Genomic DNA, 17,366 nt, shown 5'->3' with positions numbered 1-17,366 from the left:
CCTTGTCATGCGTCACCCTGCTGTCTTCCTAAGCCCGCCCGCTGCCCTCCGACCTCCAGGGTGGGGAGGACAGCGATGGTAGGCAACAAAATCAACGAAGGCGACGGCTGGAGACAAAGGCAAAATAGCGAAGAGGAAACAAGCGTGTTCCCTGCGATGCCCGTTTGCACCAGCCACAGAACCACGGCTGTTTTCTCAAAACACCTTTAGAGGGTGTTTTGAGAGCCTGGCCTTGCGCCCTGAGGGAGGAAGGGGAGCCAGGTGAGAAGCTGCTGCATTTCATGGCGCCGCCTGTGTGAAGCGGCGACCTGGGGGCTGCGTTTTACCGTCCCCAGGCGCGTTTTTTTGGCCTGTGGGCGGCTGCCTGGATTATGGTCTATAAATCGGGGGTAGGGAACCTGCGGCTCTCCAGATGTTCAGGAACTACAATTCCCATCAGCCTCTGTCAGCATGGCCAATTGGCCATGCTAGTAGGGGCTGATGGGAATTGTAGTTCCTGAACATCTGGAGAGCCGCAGGTTCCCTACCCCTGGTCTAAATATATCACTGTATGCTTGCATGGTTGTACATGTTAGGTGGACAATAAGTGGCAACCCTGGGGAATAAACATTCACTTACAAGGCTGTTTGAATCAAAGGTGTGCTCTGCCAGCAAAGAAACAGTCACGATGGAACTCCTGTCTAGTGCACTAGTGCAATCTGACAAGCCACACCATCATGTTTGGGCCCCTTCCGCACACGCAAAATAATGCGTTTTCAAACCACTTTCACAATTGTTTGCAAGTGGATTTTGCCATTCCGCACAGCTTCAAAGAGCATTGAAAGCAGTTTGAAAGTGCATTATTCTGCATGTGCGGAATGAACCTTGGATTGTATGCAAGTGCTTAGAATCTGTTTGTCGACTGGGTTTGCTGGAAAACCATGCAGCAGTACTGTCCACACACAGAGACCATATGAATGATTAGGCCTCATGCTAATAACAGATCCTTTCACACTTCATACCCAAAATATTTTGTGGCATATAAATCTATCAGTCCCAACCTACAAAATGTTGGGCCCCAGATCCTCATTTTATTTATTTAGGAAAGAAACTAATGGGCTCTTATTAGTAAGTACCTGTGTATATGCTTCAAATATGCGAAGCTATCAGATTTATTGCATAATCCAAACACAATTATTCTCCAATAGCCTGCCAACCAGTCTTAACATCTGTTCCAAAGAAGTTCAAATAGTCAACAATTTAGTTGTAAAAGTGTTTTGTTTGTTTGGCTGCTGCTTTGTACACCTTCATATGTTTGAGTTCCCAAATCTCTTTAATACATAACATGATTATGATTAAAGATGGCAATTGGCACTATGTAGACTGCAGACAGTGTGTGAGCCTTCATTGCTGCTACAGTTTTAGTGAAACATGTTGCAAAAATAAAATTTAAAAAAAAAACCCCAACCCTGGTGAATACAATGCGCTGAATCCTTGCAAATTAGACTTTTGCCAAGTTCATTTAATGCGATGCATGTGTCGGTTTATATTGGATTTTTCATCCTTCAGTTTTTAAAAGTCTTTAAAATATTAAATTATTAGCCCTTTACTTGTAAAACACAACAGTGATAATCTTGTGCCCTGTTTATAAACACACAGCTAGGATATACCAATGGCTTGGAGAGGTAGCAAATTCTCTAGTGGTTTACAAACGTTTTATGAAAGTTCTCCTTGTCAGAACCTATCACCTCTCATAAATTCTTGAATAAAATTAAAATTAGCACCTGCCTACGATGCTGTATTATGTGGAGTGCCCTGGCATGGCCTGTTAATGTGCATTTCCAGAAAAGGTCAGCTTTTTGAAGGTAACTGATGATGCTTTCAGATGTGAACTACACAATTATGCCAACCCTGCCATTAAGGTTTTCACAGTTGGAATGTTCTGAATGTTTCAGGAGCGAGGCACTGAAAGCCGCCTCCAGTGAGATGCAAAGTATACATTATCCACACTTTGTAATGAAACATCTCTTCGTGGAAAGATCTCCCTTAGTCTTGTGACAAGTAAGGGCCACAACCTGCCATGGTCAACATGGGTGCCCAGGTAGGAAAAAGGATGCTTCAAAGAACAAATGGAATAGGATTCTTAACATAGCATCTGAGAGAATACTAATGAAAAAGGACAACAGATGGCTCAGACCCCAAATATACTCACTTGAGTCAATGGAAAGCCTCCTAGTGATAATGTCAGTAGGGTGTGCACCAGGCTTTGTGAGTGAACCCACTAACTCCACAAAGGCACAATCTGCTGGTCCTATCTGTGGGCAGGGCTCATATAAAATCTACTTCCTATCGTGCATACTAGTAGGATGCCACTGGATGCCATTCTCAAACTCTGTGGAGCCTGTTGTCCTCTCTTCTGCCATGATAGCTGATGTAGAGATGGCAGAGGCAGAGAGCTTTCTCATCAGTCTTGTTCCTGCTCTTGATTTAAAAGAACTTACAGTTACTTATACAGTTCAGCCTTTAAAAACTTCTGCGAAGAAACAGTTCTCACCAGCTGATGACCTGTGATAATTCCTTGATTTTGTTAAAATTAAGTCTTTTCTTTGTTTAAAGAACAGACCAAAGGAGCAATTTGCACTCAGGTGTGAAGCATATGATATAAGCAGTCTGATTTTTAGTGTGCAAACATGTATTTCATTTACAGCAGTTCAGCAACAAATGATGGTAAATGCATGCGTGATATCTGAGTCTCACCAAAGTTAAGACATCAACAAAACCAATGATACTTTTTGTACTTTGAAGGAAACCCCCCCGGACCTGATGTAATCCATACATTACAATAGAAATTGACAATATAATATACAGTCTTGAAAATTCTCACTAGTTAGTTGGACAAAAATATTCCTCCACCCACTTTTGCATCTTATCATTGCATGATCCCTTTATTGCCTTTTCAAAAATACATTGTTCCTTTAAAGATTCATTTTACAATCTTCAGCCAATCAAAAATACTTGTTCTGAAGTAAGACTGAGGAAATAGAAATGCAGCACTTTATGCAGCCGCAGGGCTCTATGGAATCAGGTACAATTCAGCTGCAAGATTCACTGCACTTTTTAACTTAAGTCAATGGTATCCAGTACTTTACAATTTACCAGGTGAGAAGTTATGATTCTCAGGATCAGAATAATGTGTGCCATCTGTTTGGTTTTTTTTAAAAAAGAATAGCCATAAGAAGAAGGGATTCTGAGCTGGAGCTCCTTTCATTCTTAATGAGGAAGACAACAGAATCTTAGATTACCCTGCAATACTGGATCTCCAAAATACCATATAATTGAATATTGCTGTACATTAAATAACAGACTAGTTTTAAGGACCAAGGATGAGTTAATTGGTGAATCTACTGTATAGGTGTTTATGTGTGTAAGAGGGAGGGGGGGAGAGAGAGAGAGAGAAAGAGAGAGAGAGCATTTGTATGTTTTGTAGAAGTTTTTACATGAGGCAAAGTGGTAGCATCAGTACATGTGACAAAGCATTAGGATGACATGGGCAAACCTTAGAAAGCAAGGATTATTAGCGAAAACCTCTTGGAGGACTGACAACTACGCCACAGAAGTGTTACTTCATTGGGAGAGAAGAGATAGATAAAAGGAGGAGACATACAAATACTTATTGGTGTCTGTGAGCATGGACCTAGAAGGGCAGATTATACAAGAGATATTTCTTGCCATTAAGAGTCCTCTTGCTTGGATCCCTTCATAGCCTGGTCTGGGCTTCGGGGATGTAAATCTCAATGCTTTCGGCGCTTTCAGTGGCTGAGTTCTGACGGACAGATGCGGCTCGTTTGGCAGCCATCAGCCGTTTCCGGGCCTCCTGACGCTGTGAGCTCTCCAGAGAGCGTTCCCGTATGAGTGGCGCCTGACCTTTCGATGGCTTCTTTGGCACTGGAGGAGGAGCCCTTCTCTCCTGATCAAAGCAGAAGGTTAATGACATTATACAGCTTCTTAGGGGAAAAACAAAAAAAATGGAGTGGAAGAAAAGTACTAGAATAGGTCAGAAGTTAGAATATACATTTTACCTAAAGTTTGTTAATTCATATCTGAATTTTGTTCTTCATTGAACTGGCTTTTGCATTCCTAGACTCATAAAATAATTCAATCTTAAGAGAGAAAAGGGTGGCACTGATAGCAGTGCTAGTTATCCAGGGCATGGTGTTCAGCTACATGCCTGGTGTTGAAAAGGCTGAAGTTCCACAGCTGAACAAAGCACATAGTTCCTTCTGAGGAACTCCTCTTCCTAATACCAGGAATTAGAAAGGACAGTGTCTTATACAGTACCACCTTTTAAACTAATACAAAGCCATACATCTAAGGTGTCCAAAAGCTGTTGTGGAATGAAGACAACCCACCAACCCACTGTTAAAAATAGTTTTGGGATTTCTTTATCAAAGTATCAAATTAGAGTAGTGTTCAAAAGGTATGAAAGACACACATAATGAAGCCCCCATCCTATGTACAATATACATATACAACACTAAATGGGCTTACAACACTGAGGATTTATGGATATATTTCACAACCATATAAACTAGCAGACTGATGTAAGTTATCACAGCATTATATATGTATTAAAAAAACCCAATGTGCTTAGGAGTGACTGATTTGGGTAACAGCTCACATAATCCAGTCTTTGGCTATTGCCATAAAAGTGCTTCTGAAAGCTTGGTAGCATCGTGCTCAATCAGCACCAGAATTATACAATTTAATTACAAACTCAAAAAAGCTGTTGGCAGTGACTCAAAAGTCATTGTGAGAACATATATTAATCATCACTTTGGCATCCAAAGATAACATAGTTAACAAAAGAAAACTTATATATACATGCTATATATACATACATATATATATATACATACATATATATATAAATTCAGAAGAGGGAATCTTCAGAGGAAAACATATGTTACATTTGGCCTGGCAGGATGCTTCAGTACAAAGTGTATATCTGTAATCCCTAACCTTGGATGTCCTTCCATTATGACCATGCTTTCTTAGAGCAGGGATTGTCCATTGCATTACACTACACAAATTTTATTTTAGTTTCTAATTTTCTCAATGTTGATGACAACAGCTTCATCGCTCAATCTGTAAGGGCATTAAAACTGAACAGAATTTATTTCAAAAGTTACATTTCTTCAGCATGCAAAGGTTCATCTATGCTATTTACTCAAGGCTGAGAAGTAGATGAACAAATAAAACACAAATTCATAAACACTTTCTTTAAAGTATTGAAAATGAACCTCCAGTTTAAGGTCCTAAACACACCCATTAAACTCTGAATGCCATGGTAACTGTGTACTGCAGAGTCTCTATGCACCTACAACATGTAGCAGAAATATCTCCTTTTCCTTATTTTGCTATCTGGGACCTTTATTAAAAAAAAATAATATTTAGGTTTTTGTCTGTTGAGGAACTTGAAGTATTTATTCACTTCTAGTTTAGTCCGGGAAGAAGCAAACAAAAAGGACGCACCACTTTCAAAGACTATGCAGCTATAAAATGTGCTGCTTCATTAATCATGTGTTTTAAAAAACATAATTATACTTCAGGAATTTTGTAGGGCTCTCCTGAATTAATCATTTTAAAAATGGGCATTATGGACAGAAAGCTAAGTATGTCCAATAGATTATTGTGTCTCTATTCTGAGCATCTGTAAGGGATCCATTTTATTATTTGGCAGAAAGAATGCATTATGCTGTTTGTCAGCAACAGATAAGATCATGGTAGTGTGTGGGATGTAACCAGTATGAAACTATTTGATATGCTAATATCCAGATAAACTTAATCCAAGATTCTTCCTTATCCCTTATTTCTTCTTTCCTAGTTCATGAAACAAACAGTCTTTATGAAACATTAAAGCTATAATGTGACATCCCATTTTTTTCCACAGGAAAATTTGGTACATTGTGGCCTTTTCTTTGATAACTGTTCCACTTGCTTATATCTTTTTTACTCAAAAAACCATATGAGTATATACAACACCCTTGGTTGTGGTACTAAAGGATCCAAAATATTTTTTTCAGAGGACTGTGCTTAAATGCATGAACTTCATTTCTTGAAATAGCCATTAAGGCAGATATTGGAGATAAAACTAGCTATACGTAAAAACAGATTGTCAGCTTGTTAGAAGAAAGGAAGAGCAAAGTCTCCCTGTGCTTGTTCACAGTATGAAACTGAATTAGTACACAGATGACCTAAAACTTTTTCTGGATCAGCCAATACCTCCCTGTAAAAGAATTTTGCAGCTTTTAGTTCTTAATATTTATTTTGTTCTTCTTCTTCTGGAAATGGAAGTGTTACACTCAATATGTTAACCTTGCTCTGGATTTTAGGTAATACTAACATTATGCAATATTATTAAAGATAGAAAGGGAGCAGTATATTAAATATTTTGTTAGAAGCATTACATTATTTTCCACTTCATCATGGGTGAAAATATTTAGGAGTTTCAATTTTTTCAAAATACCCCCCTCCGCTAATGCACACTTTTGGACTCAGGAAAAGAAGAGGAACAACAGTTCTTATACAAAAGTTCTCAAATTCCCTCTACAGCATGGTGTAGTGGTTAAGAGAAGGTGGACTCTAATCTGGAGAACCGGGTTTGATTCAGTACTCCTCCACATGGGTGACAGACTCTTATCTAGTGAACTGGATTTGTTTCCCTGCTTCTACACATGAAACCTACAGGGTGACCTTGGGCTAGTCACAGTTCTTCAGAATTCTCTCAGTCCCACCAACCCACAAGGTGTCTGTTGCAGGGAGAGGAAGGGAAAAGAGGTTGCTAAGCCTCCTTGAAACTTCTTACACAAAAGAAAGGTGGGGTATAAATCCAAACTCCTTTTCTTACTCCTGCCAACTGATGTATTATTAGAATTCTTAGACTGGGGATGTTGTACTCCCCAACCTGGTGAAATGCTCTGTGTCATGAGACCAGGATCCTGCAGGAGTTATAATTTTGCAGGGCCTGTAAGACAGAGATGTTTCGTCAGGCCTACAGTAGAGGACAACAGAGTAGTTGGCTGGTCTCCCTTCCTGTTACCCCCCCCCCCAGAGGAACAGCTAGGGAAAATGGAGCCCGGTGCAAAATCTGAGTTTTGTGCCCCCCCCTCCCATGGGCAGCCACTGTGATGCTGGAATCCACCCACAAACAGCATCACTTTCAATGGTGTTTAAGCTGGGGAGCCCAGATTCTCCTTTTAAATCCACCTTAAAGGGAGATTCTGGGGTCCCCAGTTAAAACAACATTGAAAGTGATGCTGTTTTGGGGTGGATTGTCCCCGACCCTGAAACAGCATCACTTTTAATATTTAAACTGGGGACCTCAGATTCTCCCTTTACATCCATGCTGAAGGGGGTGGATTTAAAAGGAGAATCTGGGGAAATTTGGGGGGTGCCTGCTATTAGGTGGGCAGTTGTTAAGCTAGTAGCACCAAAATTTCAGGGTATCTTTGGGAGACTCTCCTGATGATACCACCCAGGTTTGGTGAAGTTTGGTTCAGGGAGTCTAAAGTTATGAACCCTCAAAAGTGTAGACCCCATCTCCTATTAGCTCCCACTGGAAACAATGGGGGATGGGGCATCCCCCTTGAGAGCCCATAACTTTGGACTCCCTGATCCAAACCTCACTCAACTTGGATGGTATCATCAGGAGAATCTCCTAAAGATACCCTGAAATTTTGGTGCTGCTAGCCTAAAAACTGTGCCCCCTGCAGGCCAAAAACGGAAAAAAACACTAAAACATACCAAAAAACCCACAAATGAACCTGCAATTTTTGTGCCCCCCACAAGAGGGTGCCAGGTGCAACGCGCATCCCCGGCTCTCTGGCAGCTTTGCCTCTGCCACCCCCCTTCTTCCATCTTTAAATTGGGGGTGGTGGTGTATTAATCTACCCTGATTTGTTTTAGCACCATCTCTATATGAATTTTATAATTGCTTTTTATCAATATTGTTATCTGTCTGAGCCTGCCTCAGCAGGAAGAGAAGGATAATAAATTGAATAATAATGATTTGTTATGAGGGCCAGACACAAATGTGACTTAGTTGGGCCAAGCCCTTGGACGAGGTGGGGGCCTTTACTGGCCCATGTACAGCACTGTGAGGGGTACAGGGACTGGCGAACCTGCAGAGGGGTGGGTGCTGCCTTGAAAGGGTTTATCAGATCCATGAGCCAGCTAAGAAAACATCCACCCCTTGAGTTTAAACTCTCCAGGCCAGATCAGGAACAACGGGTTGTGTTGCCTTAGCTGGCTTGTGGGCCTGATAAGGGGCCATATGTTTGACATCTCTGTCTTAGATCAACTGCATATTTTTATTTCAAATTAAATACTTTTTAAAAAAGTGTTTCTGCTCTTAGGCCTCTTCCGCACATGCAAAATAATGCACTTTCAATCCACTTTCAATGTACTTTGCAGCTGGTTTTTACTGTGCGGAATAGCAAAATCCAATTGCAAACAATTGTGAAAGTGGATTGAAAGTGCATTATTCTGCACGTGGGGAAGGGGGCTTATTGATGCCACAGGACCAGGCCCACAACATTAAACCATGGTCCCATTTTTATGTGCCTGTTAATGCTGCATGATGATGTAAGGCGGCTACATTTTGCTCAATAGCTGCTTCTGACACAAAGGCTGAAAACAAACAAACAAACAGACAGACAAGCTGTGTCAAAGCACAATAAAAGGTAAAATCCAATTTACTCTTAGAAATGCAAAAGAGCATTATTTGCCAATTCTATTTAATGTTCCAGACCAAACTATGCTAAAAAAAATGAGGTGAGCCCAGTTATGAGAGCACCTTCTAAGAAATCAAACCAAAGCAATGACATGAGAGGTGTACCATGTGACTTCTATGATGATATGGTTGGAGAATATCCACATTGTTATCCGTGGGAATGGGGGTTGGTTACCAAGGCAGTGATGATTACAGTACTTCCCTAAAGTTCTTGCTTACACATTTCAGAGTGCATTAGTAGTAAACAGAACTCTTACGCTAGGCAGTACTACAGACTGTCCATATTATTTATTTAAATTTAAGAATCAATATATGAGGCAGTTCCTTCCAACAGTTGATTATCTAATATGAATATAAGTATAATAAGACAAATGAGCACATTCCCATTATTCAAGTCACAGAAACAATTTTGGTTTAAAAATATGCCTGAAACATATTACAGATAATATCCCAGGTAATTAATATGTAAACATTTTTTACAATGAAATTAATCTGATATGAGCTCCATTTCACATTTTTTTAAACGTCAGTGCTGTATGCAGAGGCCTATTTAATTTGTCCAGTATTTGTGCAGGGTTTTAAATGAAGCATACAAAATCGACAATGTTCTACCTTCTTGTCATGCGGATCCATCTGTTTCCAGTTATTGGCCTTTAACTGATGAAGTTCATCAAATTTCATACTAATATTTTCTATGGATAACTGCAACATATCCCAAAACCCTGCTAAATCCTGGGAGGCTGGTCTTGGATGTGCATTAGGATTCTGTACAATAGAAAAAAGAAAAGAAAAGAAAAGAAAAAAGAACATGAAAGGAAACATTCTATTTCAACCTTTTTGGAAATCACAGCAAAAACCTTATTACTTTTTACCTCAGTCTGATGATACTAATTTAACTGTTGTACTAGACTCAACTGCATTTGAGATGTAGGCTAATTGTGCTAAATAAACTATAACTTCTCTTTACTCAGACAGATGTTGTGTTTAGCATTATTAGGACTGCACATTAATCTAAGCAGAGTTTACCACAAGAGAAAGCTCCATCTTCAAAGTGAATTCTTTGACAGGGAAGACTACTGTCTGATTCAGAGTTAATGACATGTTTTGTTTCACTAACTGTGTGGTGGATACTGTCTGTTGGCAGCTTATGTCTATAAGACACATGATTGATTTTTAATGTATATATCAAAGTAATAGTAAGAATGTTATTTTAGCTTGTTTTGATATGCCTAAAACGTTGTGTTCTTGGATATATTTTCATTGGTCAAGCAAATATTGCTTCTTGGGTGCTGTGTGGTTTCCGGGCTGTATGGCCGTGTTCTAGCAGCATTCTCTCTTGACGTTTCGCCTGCATCTGTGGCTGGCATCTTCAGAGGATCTGATGTTGGGAAAGCAAGTGGAGTATATATATCTGTTGGAGTGTCCAGGGTGGGTGGAGAAACCTTGTCTGTGAGTAACAAAGAAGGCAGCCAGGTCAATAGTTGAGGGCATCTGAATATACTTATATCCAGCCACAGATGCAGGCGAAACGTCAGGAGAGAATGCTGCTAGAACACGGCCATACAGCCCGGAAACCACACAGCACCCAAGTGATTCCAGCCGTGAAAGCCTTCGACAATACATTAAATATTGCTTCTACTCTGCACAAAGCCTTGCCCAAATGAATAACCCACAACTGATGTCATAAATACAGCTGAGACCTAGGGGTTGGGTTATAATGGAGTGAAGTTAAAGTTGAATCTACTTCATTTGGTGATGGAAAGAATAGACTTTGGAATGATTAACCTCAATGGTGCCCTAGCTTAGATAGTCACCTAAAATAAAATGTATTTGCAAAACTCTGCTTGTGGGTGAATTCACAGAAATCTTCATCTGCCAAGGAGTACAGAAAAATTATTGTGTGATGTGAAGATCCAGAGTAGAACCTGATAGGCATAATCTCAATCATTACTGTTAAGATGACATCAAGAAGAGTTCAAAAAAGTGCAAGAAATACAGGGTCAGTGTAAACATTGACCATGAATGTGATCTTCTTTACTGAACACAGCCTTATGCAGGAGTGTGCTTTATGTAGAACACTTAACCTGCATTCAGATTGCAAACTTAGCCAGCATTAAGCAAAAACATGCATGAACCTGTCCTATTACAGGGCTTACATTTGCACCTTGTCCCTCCTACATTTCTTTTCACATGAAATACAATAAAACTTAACTGTGACTAACTGTGATGTATGAATGTAGGTGTACAGCTTAACTGGAGTTAGTTTTCTCCTCACTAATCAGGGTTATCAACCAGTGTTTAACCGACATTTAGAATTTTTGTGCATGCAGTTAACCTGTATACTTGCATTTGTATGTCATCGTTAGCTGGAATTAGTTTTTGATAAGACATTCTTATATTATGTCCCATGAGGAAAGAAATGGGGGAAAGTGACACATATGTTTCACAGAACAGCAACAAGCAATGTTTATGCATGTTTTACTTTAATCATAGGTAAGTTTGCTGTGTAAGTACAAGAATGGAAAAGTGGCTTATTCTGCCTAAGAGGAAAGTAAAACTCTCTTTGTGAGCAAGATGAACTTGTTTCATATGTGTGTCTAATCTAAACCATGAGAAACTGTATAACTGTGTTTCTAAACCATGAGAAACTATATTTCTACAATGCCTCAGAATGATCTGAAGATATTATGAAATTAAATTGGATCCTTATCTGAAAATTTTATGATAAGTGTTGGATTTTACAGCCTTGCTTGCATGGAGCAGCAGGGAATTCTGGGAGATCTCTAAAGGTGGCAGTTGGAAACAGTTGCTCCCTGACCCTTGCTGAGGAAAGATGTGTTCGCTTAACCAAAAGGGTCTGACTGAAATGTTTAATATTGAAAACTATGCTTGAAATTGTAACCATACTATGAACTGTGAATGTATTCATATAAAAGTGATACTTTGTGTATATAGTCTACTTGTGTATATAGTCTATTTCTCAGTTTGTAAAGCTCTCTCATGTTTAATGATTTCTGAAATAAAAAGACTGGCCTTTAGCTAGATAGCTGTTGCTATCATAAAGTGGCACACAAAGCTACACTCTGCTCATTACTGTGCTAACAGGATCATACAGAAATATATCTAACAGGATCATATAAAAATCTGTTGCTCTTCAGGTTATGGGCCCAGACAGCCCAGACAGCCCCCCCATGTAGCCAAATGTGCCAGTGTTGTGCAGTGCAGCTCAGTGTAGCCCAGTCTGACCAGACTATCGAAAGTCAGCCAGAGCAGTTCAGATATTGAATAATCAGAAATCATTAGAAACTAATCTTAACTGAGAGAAACAAAGCTGAAATAAGACTGAAGGCTATCAAAATGTTTCTTGTTGAGGACAAAGCAACGGGAAATATGCAAAGAATCCCCATACTAACTACAAATAACTATCAACAATGGAGAAAAAGACTAATTGTTTCTATAAAAGCAGAACAAAATTAAAACTGTATTGAGTGTCCCAAGCCTGAACAAAACATACAAGAAATTAGAAAATGGGAATTACATGCAAGTCTGAGAAGAGGTGTTGGATTTTACAGCCTTGCTTGCATGCAGCAGCTGGGAATTCTGGGAGATCGATATGAACATCCTAAATGTGACAGTTGGAAACAGTTGCTCCCTGACTCTTGCTGAGGAAAGATGTATTCTGTTAACCAAAAGGCTCTGACTGAAATGTTTAATATTGTAGACTATGCTTGAAATTGTAACCAAACGATGAGCTGTGAATGTATCTGTAAATAAGTGATACTTTGATTGTGTATATTTCTCTCTCTGTTTAAGTAAAGCTCTCTTATGTTTAATGATTTTTGAAGTAAAAAGACTGGTCTTTAGCTAGATAACTGTTGCAATCATAAAGTGGTGCACAAAGCTACATTCTGCTCGTTACTCTGCTAACAGGATCATGTAGAAATATACCTGTTGCTCTTCAATAGGGGGGATAAGTTCACCGGGGAAGAGGAAGACGAGTCAATATATCCTTGTCATCCCAAATCCTTAAACTCATTGAGTGGGGCCTGATAATATCATGACCGGGTTGTAGTGATGTAATAGGGTGGCAACTACTGAAGTCACAATACTGCGGTATGAATAATAGTACTGCTGCATACCACTAGGTTCACACCACATGGATGTGTGTAGTCATAATCTGAAGAGATGGGCTATTTAGCAGACTAAAAAATGGAATTAGCTAAGTGCTAAATATAAAATGAAGTTACATGGGTTTTCCAATTTACATCTGCAATAATTGTCACAAGTATGCCTACATTTAAGTCTTACAATAGAAGCCATATGTTAGTAATATGGCATACCATTGGCTTTTTAGAAAAAATGTAACTGTTGATTTAATTAGTGCATCTATATTATTTTCTCAAGAGATGTCACTGGGCATAAGATTGTGGGATAAGATTTAGAGCACAGGGGTGAAGAGATGGCAATTAATCAGTGCTTTAATTTTTAAATTGGAAATTTCTAAATTATACCTGCCTGCAAATCAGTCCCTCAAACTAAGGAATTATCCTTTAATAACAGGTAGGTAGAGGTATATTGTTATGGCTTGTTTGTGTGTGTAAAGTGCTGACAAGTTGCAGATGACTGATGGCAATCCAGTAGGATTTTCAAGGTAAGAGTCTAATAGGGGTGGTTTGCCAGTATGTTATGACCCTACTATTCCATGGTAACCTCCCATCCAAGTACTAACCCTGTTAAGCTTCTAGGATCTGAGATCAGGCTAACCTATGCCATTCAGGTTAGGAATTGTTAAATCACAGTGAAGAGGAAAATCCAGCGTGTTCGTGTACTGAATGCTAGTAGTTCTGGCATTCAGAAGAAGGGATTTAAAAATGATTTGCATTTACACAAATGCTTTATTATTCTGCAGTGAGAGGTGGGACAGAATAAGAATGCCATGATATTCAGGCCAATTATACACTGCTGCTGCCCTGACCTTGAATGAGGAAATGTTTCCTTCAGGGCAGAGATTTCCTTGCAGACACACTCTGTGTTACAGTGCCACAGATCTCAGAAGTCCTGTAGTTAGTAAAGGAGGTGAAACCCTAATGTTCTCACTTGCTTCAGGGTTTCTATTCTGGTCTTGCCCCTATTCCTTGTTCCCTGCTCTATGAGGGAGGGACACAGAGTGAACTGTCAGAGGGAGAGGAAGCGGTGGTGGCAGCAGCAGCAAGGGAAGAGCTGGGCAGAGCCAAGTAGAACTGCTGTACTCTGGCACCAGCTTTCCCCATTGGAAAGAGAGGTAAAAAAAGATCCCATTGAGGTGCGCACACAGCCAGCCACTACAATATTGATATAACATAGAAATATTACTACCATATCAATACAGCAATGAAATATTGATCTAACCCAGCAATAATGATATGAAAATTTTAAGAGCTTTGAAAGCAAAACTGGCAATCTTATGACTACCAGGAGCAACCTGGAAGTGGGGGCAGGCAAGCCACACAGCAGGCAGTGGGGTGCCTCCTCGTGTGTAAACAAAGAAATGTGAGGAGGCCCCAAGACGACCCCACCCACTGCATAGTGAAGAAAGCACTCCATGCATAATAGGGCTATGTCTCCCCTGCCCTTTGGTCTCCTGAAGTGAAGTACTTCTTTTTCTGAGAAGTTCTACAGTTTAAATCTGTCTGAGCATTATATCTCTTTAATTTAGAACTAATCCTAGATTTTGGGGAAGGAACTTGCTGAGTTGAGTGAAAATCATTCTATATGTGCTCAAAGGCATACATACATTCTTTTTCACTGCCACATTACAGCAAAGTAGCATGCAATAAATTATTTTAAAAGATATCAGGCTAAAATTAATTTTTCTGCCGCAGTCCTCTACCCATGACCCTGCCTGCTCTTGAGGCAAATTTCCTACTGCTAACAAGGGAAGCAACCCAAAAATTCACTCCAATTTTCTTAGTTCTCATTGGAGACATAAAATAGCAGAGAAACTGCCTTATGGAGATCCCATAGGACTTTCAAGACAAGAGATGTCCATGCCATGACCCTGGTATGTCTGGTGGTCTCCCTTCCAAATACTAGCCATGGACTTAGCTTCCAAGGTCAGACAAGATCATGCTAGCCTGGGCTATAAAGTTCACAGCAATTAAGGTTATAAAATAGAGGAAATGAGAATTCAGTTGGCAAAGGGTTAACTGACGATTTCAGCTTTCTTGCAGCTTCTCCTTCCCCATTCCTTCCTAGGCAATAAAAACGGTGTGCACATTTCCCCTTACATCTCCACAACAAAAATAAGATGAAAGCTGGTAATTTAGAGTGGAGGCATGACATATTTCTGTGAAGCATTACTTACACATGACTCCTGAAGCTATGCATCTGGAACAAATGGATCTCTCAAAAGCAAGGCATCTTTAAGGGGAAATAATTGGGGCAGGGGAGAATCTGCTTATCAAGGTTTAAAATTATTTTAACAATTGTAAGTATTTAAAAATCTGTGAAGAATCCAGCCATTCACTATAATATTGTATATGTACAGTGTTTTGGATAGCCATGTATTTTGGTTCTATGCAGAAATATCTTCTAAATTACCTTTCCTCAGTTACAGATAACAGATTGTGGTCACAATGCATATTACATACCAGATTTTCTTCACACAGTTCTCTGAACTGGTAAAATTTCTGAGCCATGAGAAGCTGGGCACTGCCAACTGCAGTTCGAATTTTACCTAGAACTGAAAAGACAGAAAAACAATAAGAAAAGACTGGTAGACATTGTCAGGATGCAAACATGCAAATCAGTGTTGGAAATCTCTGTGGGTTGGATCTAGGGTTGCTAACTTCAAGCTGGGAAATTCCTGCAGCTTTGGAGGTGGAGCCTGAGGAGGGCAGAGTTTGGGGAGAGGATGGAGCTCAACAAGAATGTGGGAGCCCGCCCCCAAAATGGTCATTTCCTCCAGAGAAACTGATCTCTGTAGACTGGAGATCAGATGTAATTCTGCAGCTCCACCTGGAGTTTGGCAACTTTAGCCAGCTTCCATTTAAAATTCTATGCATGGAATGGCAAGTTCCTTGCTTTCCACACTCCCAGTATGGCCAAAACACCTCAGTGAGAGAACTCCCAGAAGCACTATAAGGGGGAAGTTGGAGGGCTGCCATAAGGTGGTGGTAGAATAAGCAAAAACGAACCCCCTCCCCAAAAGAATGCTGAGCTTTTCCACAGAATCCAACCATATACCATTATAAAGTCATTTGGAGTTGAGCTACCATCTTCAAGGTGGGGCCTAAATGGAAACAGTTAACCATCCAAAGAACCAGTTCAAGTTCCAGCACTGAAGCTATCATGAGACATCCAGAGACCATTCTGAAAATGAGGATACATGCTCATGAACCTAGGTCCCCCCCCACCACATCAATTTACTAGTGTGGAGAATGCAAAAACAAAACAAAACCTGAAATGATGCACTTCTGCTTCCAGTAGCTATTCTAGTGTTACAAATAAGCTCTATCTTGTTATTATCATTCTTAAAATGGATTACAAAGAGTTACCACATACTATAGACAGTCCCCCAATATTCATATGCCCCAAATTTATGTCATCAAAGTACTATAGATGTGAAGGCATAATGTGAAAACCTGGATTTGAACTATTTTCCTAATGTGAGTCCTTTCTTTAATTTAATTTGCATTAGTAATTGTAATTTTTTCTTTCTTTTTTGCTATTAGTTTTTTTATTTCAACAAATATTAAAATACATCATATTCAAATCATTAGTATATATGTCCATAATATAAAAAACATTATCACTTAGTGACCAAACATAAATCCACATCTATTCACAGTTAAAAAAAACAACACAAATAAATCTTATTTTCATTAGCAATCGTAATTTTTTCCCCACATTGAATAGATTTCCATAGTTCTTTTTTGGCTTGAATTTGTACAAACAAATCAGTCCCTCTGAAACTTATAAGACCATAAATAGTGAACATATAGTGCAAGCAACATACTTCACTGACTCCAGAACACATACTCAAACATTATGATATGCAGATGATGTCCCTAACTAGATAATGTTTCATGTGCTTCAGCCAATGGCATATCTAGTGGGGAACAGAGGGGGCAGATGATCCAGGCACTACTTTCAAGAATCACATGTGGGCACACTGCTCCAGTCCCCCCACCCTCCTCCCCAAGAGTCAGCGCAGACCTCGGGAGACCTGCCCCACAGCAGCCCCTGAGCTGGGCAGGCGGGATTGTGAACATGCCACCTCCAGCCTCCTGGGACCCTGCTGCCACATGCTCTTGTCCTCCTCCACCATAGCAGCACTGGTGCCACCAACAGTATAGTGGCGCCAGTGCTGCTGGTGGTGGTGGAGGGCAAGAACATATGGCAGTAGGCTCCCAGGGGGCTGGAAATGGGAGCACGTATGCCCAGCATAGCCTACATGCCACCACCCACCATAGCCCCTTTAAGGCTCCACCAGCACCGTGCAGCCTGACTGTGACATTGGGGAGGCAGAGTGTCTGGTAGAGCCAAGGTGCAGCCCAGTGTCCCTGCAGGCTTCTGTATGGTGGTGGCAATGGCGGGGAAATGTCATTGAGGGGCA

General features: G+C 40.1%; 1 protein-coding gene across 10 annotated transcripts in view; it reads right to left on the bottom strand.

Annotated features, from left to right (window-relative positions):
- Positions 1–869: 869 nt before the first annotated feature.
- Positions 870–17,366, bottom strand: part of DLGAP1 (DLG associated protein 1) — a 388,995-nt gene continuing 372,498 nt past the window's right edge. For all 10 annotated transcript variants that reach the window (XM_048508637.1, XM_048508636.1, XM_048508638.1 and 7 more), the window contains 3 exons: positions 15,400–15,491; positions 9,383–9,535; positions 870–3,946 (listed from right to left, as the gene is read on the bottom strand). In XM_048508637.1, the coding sequence (XP_048364594.1) occupies positions 3,737–3,946; positions 9,383–9,535; positions 15,400–15,491 (455 nt within the window). In that variant the 3' untranslated portion in view covers positions 870–3,736. The remainder of the gene's footprint in view (positions 3,947–9,382; positions 9,536–15,399; positions 15,492–17,366) is intronic.

Source organism: Sphaerodactylus townsendi, linkage group LG09 (genome assembly GCF_021028975.2).
Source record: "Sphaerodactylus townsendi isolate TG3544 linkage group LG09, MPM_Stown_v2.3, whole genome shotgun sequence".
NCBI classification, from domain to species: Eukaryota; Metazoa; Chordata; class Lepidosauria; order Squamata; family Sphaerodactylidae; genus Sphaerodactylus; species Sphaerodactylus townsendi.
This window is presented reverse-complemented; position numbering and strand designations above follow the sequence as displayed.